This window comes from Diaphorina citri, unplaced genomic scaffold (assembly GCF_000475195.1).
Source record: "Diaphorina citri unplaced genomic scaffold, Diaci psyllid genome assembly version 1.1 scaffold12883, whole genome shotgun sequence".
Lineage (NCBI taxonomy): Eukaryota > Metazoa > Arthropoda > Insecta > Hemiptera > Psyllidae > Diaphorina > Diaphorina citri.
Window position 1 is genome coordinate 4,351 of NW_007390253.1, and position 6,889 is coordinate 11,239.

General features: G+C 39.5%; 2 protein-coding genes and 1 long non-coding RNA gene across 3 annotated transcripts; 1 reads left to right on the top strand and 2 right to left on the bottom strand.

Moving 5' to 3' along the window:
- Positions 1-45: 45 nt before the first annotated feature.
- Positions 46-2,247, top strand: LOC103522923 (putative protein TPRXL). Its single transcript, XM_017449115.2, has 4 exons — positions 46-118; positions 637-830; positions 1,311-1,572; positions 1,970-2,247. Exons 1-4 carry the CDS (start codon positions 46-48, stop codon positions 2,164-2,166), a joined length of 726 nt encoding a protein of 241 aa, XP_017304604.2. The 3' UTR covers positions 2,167-2,247.
- A 1,038-nt stretch (positions 2,248-3,285) lies between these two features.
- Positions 3,286-5,830, bottom strand: LOC103522924 (lysosomal acid phosphatase-like). Its single transcript, XM_026832795.1, has 3 exons — positions 5,238-5,830; positions 4,499-4,845; positions 3,286-4,187 (listed from the first exon to the last, which is right to left on the bottom strand). Exons 1-3 carry the CDS (start codon positions 5,828-5,830, stop codon positions 3,910-3,912), a joined length of 1,218 nt encoding a protein of 405 aa, XP_026688596.1. The 3' UTR covers positions 3,286-3,909.
- Positions 5,831-5,936: 106 nt separating this feature from the next.
- LOC103522922 lies at positions 5,937-6,639 on the bottom strand. Its single transcript, XR_003395123.1, has 2 exons — positions 6,266-6,639; positions 5,937-6,087 (listed from the first exon to the last, which is right to left on the bottom strand). It is a non-coding gene; the product is annotated as an uncharacterized LOC103522922 (long non-coding RNA).
- Between the last annotated feature and the right edge of the window lie 250 nt (positions 6,640-6,889).

Here is a 6,889-nt window from a genome sequence, read left to right on the forward strand (position 1 = left end):
GGCAGCCTCTTTTTCGACTGTTAGTGCAAGCAATATTATCTCAAAATGGCAAAACCGAAGCAAGAAAAAGAAAAACTACTCCCTGCATTGACATACTATCGCGATTGTAAAAGTCACGGTGAATTCTAATTTTAGTCGCGGTCCCCTCATTTAATGACACATCAACACGTTTTGCTACTCTTACATTTAGTGATACCTGCGAAATATCTAAATGTATTATATATGCTATCTATCAGTTTGTGTCTATGGATCGCGTAAACTCTATTATTAACGAACGTGATTGTCAGCTTTTCTCCGGACACCCTGTATATTTAAAATATACGCTACCTCATCATATTGAAATGTCTGTGACAATATTTACCTCAGACAGACATTCCATGACGTAACCACTCCAAAGCCAGGGGTCTCTAACTGTTGTAATCCAAACTATCTAATCAGAAATTACGATTGTGAAATGTAATTAGGAGTAGACAACCACGGACTACTCTACTCGACCAATATCATCATGAAATTCATGAATCATGATTGTTTAATGCATTCTTTTCTGTGTCAGTTCTTTATTTGTTCAGTGTTCACTGGGTTTTTAGTCCGTCCTTCCTTTATTATTATAATAGTAATAAAGGGACTCTGTGGGAGGAATTTTTCAGTCTTATCTTGGCAGTTTAAATGAGATTCTATTCCATCATTTCAGATACTACATAGATCCGTCAACGATACCGAACCTGAAACCCTCTACAGCGCAGTCCACCTCTCAACCACCAGTCACATCAACAACACAGCAGTCGTCACAAGTTGTTCACCCCAAGTCTATTCCACTGAGAACCACTCAGGTATCTTTTCAATGATATATGGAGATGAAACTCTATATCCTTTGAGAATTTGAACTGAAAATAGTATCAAATAGTGTGAGCAGTAATAATAAATAAATACCGTTTGTGTTCTTATATCACAACTTTAGTGCTCACTGCAGCATTGTAGGATTTTCCAAATATCTCAATAATACAACGCCCCAGTGTTTACCTACCATGCTGGTACCGGTCGCTATGCGCATTTATATTACATGGCTACTCATTTTCCTCACGAGGCTGAGTAGGCCTCGCAACAGCCAGTCATGGAATCAATCATTTGCATGATACAAATTTCTTGACCCCGCCGGAAATCGAACCCGGGTCTCCCGCGTGCAAGGCGAGCGCAGTGACCACTACGCCATGGAAGCTGACTAGTGTTAGCAGTAAAGGTATCAATTTGTTGAGGCTAAGTTTTTACGAATGTCCAATTTAATTAACATGCGTTTTATCTTTCTTTCTCAGATCACATTGACCAACGGTTCCGCACATCCCTCCTCCACGAGTAGCACTTCCAGTAGCACCTCCACGCTGCCACCTCCTAGCTCGCAATCTTCTCTATTCCAAGCCGACTTCAAGCTGGCGCCCAAAGACCCTTTCGCCAGCAGTAACGGGACCAGCGTGCCCAGGAACTCCAGAGGACAACAGTCTCAGCCCCAACCAGCAGCCCAGCAGCAGCCTTCCTTTGCCAACTTCGATAACGCTGTGTTTTCTTCTGTACAGCAAGGTGAGTTAGCCTCGGGATTAACCCACCTCTGTGGCTGAGTGGTCAAGAGCACGGACTGGCAACCTGGAGGTGCTGGGTTCGAATCCCGGCCAGGACGGAAATTTTTTGAGCGACATTTTCTGTTTGTGGATAGGATGTATGTAAAAGAATGTGCCTTGAATTAATGCGAAAGCGGTACTCGTTTTCGTCAATCGCCGTCAAATAGATGACGATCATCGGGTGCTCTATATTTTATTTCCAAATTATTTGAAACCTGAAGAATTATTCGAGAAGACCTTTTACCCTTAAAAAAAGTTTAGTTCAATAAATAACACACTAAGTAAGTCAAATGAAAATGTCAGATAGTCAGATCTCAAATTAAAAGCTACATCTTTTCCCCCTCCATGTCTGTACAAAGCTCCTCCGTACACACAAATGAAGACAAGCTCTTCATGTCATCTAGACATGTTCTCAGATCTTCTCATGTCATCTTACAAGCCTTCACTTCACAATACGTCCTCATTTTCTTCCAATTTGAATCGGTGGAGTGAGTATTTTTTTGCTTTGTTAGTCGTAGACGTTGTTGGCATTTATTTCCGTTTTATGTGCTTCTAGTTTTGATATCATTTCCTAGATGTTATTCCTTTTTTGTTTTCTCTTATGAGTGTTCATTGTATTCGTCCTTTAAGTTTTGTTCAAACTTTATTTTCTAGATATGCTTCAAAATTTTGTTCATTTTAGTGTTTTTCCGTTAGTCCGTTTTCTTTTCTTTTTGTTATTCTCTTTCATTTTCTTTTTGTCACTACTGTTGATTAATTTGTAGCTTTTTTATATACGTAGGTATTTTAGCTTTCCAATCAGAAGTTGTTAAAGGATACTTTTTATAAACATCAGGTCAAATAAACAAGCTGTAATAAAAGAAGGTAATCCAATACCTTGCCGTGAGCAGAGTGTGTAGGCACAGATCTTTTGACGAGAAACGAGTTCAGAAAGCATTACATAAAAGCTAAAAATAAATAACGAGTGGGAGTCGAAAAGACTTTTTTCCTCTAAAGAGGCTTATACCTGCTGTGGAAAAGTGAATATAAAAGTGAATATATGACGCAAAGTTTGATATTGTTTGTTATGTAATGAAAATGTCATGTGTGTTTTCAGTAGATGAAGCTGAAAATATCCAACACCAGTAGTGTAAATTGACTTTTGATAAGGTCATAACTCTTCTCCTATCTCTCTGTCTCTCGATGAGATTAGCTTGTGGCATTTGCTTTCTCTCTCTCTCTCTCTTTCTCTCCCTCCTTCTCTCCCTCCCTCTCCCTCTCCCTCCCTCCTCTCTATCTCTCTGTTTATGAAATTAGCTTCTGGCATTTCTCTTCCCCTTTCTCTCTCACCTTTTCCTATCAACCTCTCTCACTAACCCAGTAAATTTTATCGCAATTTGTGTTTTGCAATTCAATATCAATTTTCTTGTCGCCATATTTTTTTACCCTTTTCTCTCTCTCCCTCCTTTATCCCTACATAATCCCCACTACACTTTTCTCCCATACTAATGCTATCTAATAAATGTGGAGTTTTATCAATATGGTAGTCTATAAGGTTCCATGCCCTAGTATTCTTAGTAAAAAAGCTAACTTCATTGCTACACTTGCCTTGTTAGCTTCACTGAAATAGGATTGAACTAAAGTGACACTTCATTTGTGGATAGCAAGTCCACAAAACGTTATTATGTTCACAAGATAAGTCAGACGAAACACAAAGGTAAATATAATTTGTAAATAATTCATAGTATACTTAAATTATCTTATATTTACATCCTTTCCTTAGTGAGGCGTGTTGTTATCTCTGGCTTCTCGCCACTAAAGGTAGAAACACACTACTATCACGTGACGTGACACCTTTACTTTCTTCCTTTGTCCGTGAGACCGAGCATCGCGTCGCTTCGAACTCTTGACGTTCGCGCGCCTCTCAACACTTTTGATAAGCATCCTACCTATGGTGTTGGAAGGATGGGGCCTTTAAAACTTAGTGCAGGTACAAAAGTATGTAGCAAACGGGAAGGAAAGATTAACAAAATTTTGGACAATATAAGACACCATTGAGTCTCTTTGGTTTGTGCAAACTTCTTTGGGAGTTACATATTTAGACATGTAAAAAATCTATAGTCGTACTGATATTTGAACTGTCTTCATCTGGTTGTGCTCTGATCACCAATCTTATTGTAAAGATTCGAAATGGAGTGCAATAGTCCTACATACTGGACTCCGCACACAGGAATTTCGTCAGAAAAGACCCCCATTTCAATGTAAAAAGGGTTCGAAATACTAATTCCCAGGCTTGGACACTCGGAATTTTCCAGAGTGCCTATATCGCACACTCTTGCTGCCATTCCTCGAGACTTATTCGCCAGGGCTGGTTCACGGCTATGAATTCATCCAGTGTACATATCGTCGGCAAATGGCAGTTTGGAAATTGCAGCGGGATCATGTGATTGGAGAAGCCACTCGGTTTGAAGAATACTTTGACGTAGTATTGGTTGTGAATGGAGTGCAGCTCGAATAAGATGCTCGAGCCGAAGTCAGGCTTGACTAGCTTATCGTAGCCCAGAGTCTGCAGCATAATACCGACCGTGGTATCGTGACCTGAGAGATACAAAAGAACAGTGTTAATGCTGTTCTAACTTTCCTGGGAAATGGTTCAATTGAACTATCATTGATGTCTATTTCACAATGTAAACCTCTAGTGGTGCGATGGAAAAAAATTTCCACCCTGAAACATCTAGTGGTGGAATGGAAAGGTTTTCCACCCTGCCACTAGAGGTTGCATTGTTAAGTATGATTGACACTAAAATAGACTCTTACGAAATCCCTTTAGTGTTTGTCATGACTGAATTTTATTTAATTTTTTCTCCATTTAATGATTGGCCCCCAGTTTTAGCACAACATAAACTAACCTGAGAAGAGCAACATTTTATAATCCGGCTCCAAGGATCTGTTTCGTTTGGCCACCATACTATCGATTATCTTCGTCACCAGAGGTCCTCCAGCGAGTCGCTTTTGCACATGGTCGTACGCTCGGGCATAGAAGCTCAGCGCCCCAATGTACTCTATCTGTTGTTGAGGATATTGGGGGCCTGTTGCCCACTCGGGGGGTGGGTAGCCGTGTTCTTTCTGCGTCAGGAGGGCGGTGTGAACGCGGTTTACGTCGGTGACGCTGGCGATTCTCTGACAGGTGTACTTGGTGAGGTAGGTGTAAACGAAGCTCATGCCGAGTGCCAAGGTTTCGTTGTACTTCTCCAACCTGCAACGGAAAGAAAGAAGGGTATTGGTTTTCTATGGAGATAAAGTAAAAAGTATTATGGTTATGGAAAAGTTATTGATACTCCCAAGATAGGCTACAATTTTATAGTACTGAAAAGTCTAAGATCGTAAGGAGAATTCTATAGCAATCTTATACTCGTATGTATGGTTTCGCTTCTTTTCTTGGATAGCGTTAAGAGATTTTGAGCCCTTCTTAGTGGCCGATTTTTTCATGTTGCTTCTGAGGCGTGTCCACACATAGTCGAGCGAGGTTGATTCACATCTATCGACGGCCGCCGACTATGTGTGGAGACACCTTTACTCTGATGTCAATTGTTTCATCAGTTCTCGCCACCCTATTGTAGGCTTTACTTGCACTGTTACCAGTCTTACCTCATGTTATCCAACTCTGCCGCATATTTGGGACAGTCCTTCTTGAACATGATCCACATGTCGTTGTTCATATTAATAGAATGCACGGGTATGATAGGTGCCACAATATCGCAGCTTGGGTCCTCGTCATATGACTGAGGCAGATAGAGACCTCCCAGCAAACATAGAGCACTGCTGATCGTCCTGTCTAGGTCGCTACTTGTGATGTTGACGTCGTGGAAGTGATAGGTCTCGGGAAGTAGCGACGAGTAGCGGTTGCGCAGGAATTTGCCCAGTGTATACAGGCGCTGCCTTCCTGGGGGAGAAGAGACAATCCTTTGAATATTTACAATATGTGTCTGAAAATTTAGAATAGAGTAGCATTGATATCTAAGAGCTTGGTCTTCACTATGAAGCCACTTTTGCCTCTTGCAACGCTGACTAGAGGTTGGGTACCCTACTTTATTGTCAAAGATTGGAACATGATTTTTTCCATTCAAACAGGAGACCAATCGCACATGCGAAGCGTAGTCGCGTGATTTTGAGTAGCACGTGGTCACCTCAAAAATCAAATCTATGAAAATGATGGTGAGGCTATAGAGAGTCTCTATCATTTTCATAGGTTTGCAATGTTAATTGTCGTTAGAATACTCGAAGGGACTTCATGTCTTACTTCAGAAATGTTTTACCATGTATTATTATCATAATGAGTAAGAGACAATGAAGTACAAGAGAAAGATTGATTTCGCTGAATGATTAATATCTGCCATATTTCAGAGAAGTAGAAAAAGTTTGAATGCAAGCAAAAATTAATGAGTGAGGATAGTTGCAAACTCCTCTGTAAATTTGAAGAGGTTGAGAAAAAGTATACCTACTTACCTACTCATCAACTTGATAAATAAATTGAACTGGAACAATACTTTCCTATACTATAGTATACTCCATACGTATACCATTAGGATAAGGAAAGTAAAAAGTACCTACGCTTGTTCTTGTACTCGTACTACAAGAGTTGGCAAGTTGGCATTATAAATAATTCTACCTAACACCTATACTTACCTACTCATCAACTTGATAAATAAATTGAACTGGAACAATACTTTCCTATACTATAGTATACTTCATACGTACACCATTGGGATAAGGAAAGTAAAAAGTACCTACGCTTGTTCTTGTACTCGTACTACAAGAGTTGGCAAGTTGGCATTATAAATAATTCTACCTAATATATTTTACAATTTCATGATTAAATTATTTCTCGTTATTTGTCTTCTTATTCTCTTGTTGGTCTTTCTGTTATTCGTTTATCACATTATCTTGTGTTTTATCATTTTGTATTTCTCATTATATTTTCGCCTCTTTCAACTTTTTTTTATTTTTAAAAAATATTTTTTATCGATTCAAGAGAATAAAGAAATGCGTATTTTTCTATTGAAAATTTGGTCTTTATTTCGCATTTTTAAAAAATATTTTTTATCGATTCAAGAGAATAAAGAAATGCGTATTTTTCTATTGAAAATTTGGTCTTTATTTCGCCTTCCTTCCTCTTCTCACTTCCTCCCTCCTCCCCCTTCTCCCTCCTCTCCTGTCCTCCCTTGAGCCACACTAGTGTAGTTAGTTGCTGAGGCATTGGTGGTTCAAACCCCAGCAGTTTCATGAAATTATTGAGTCAG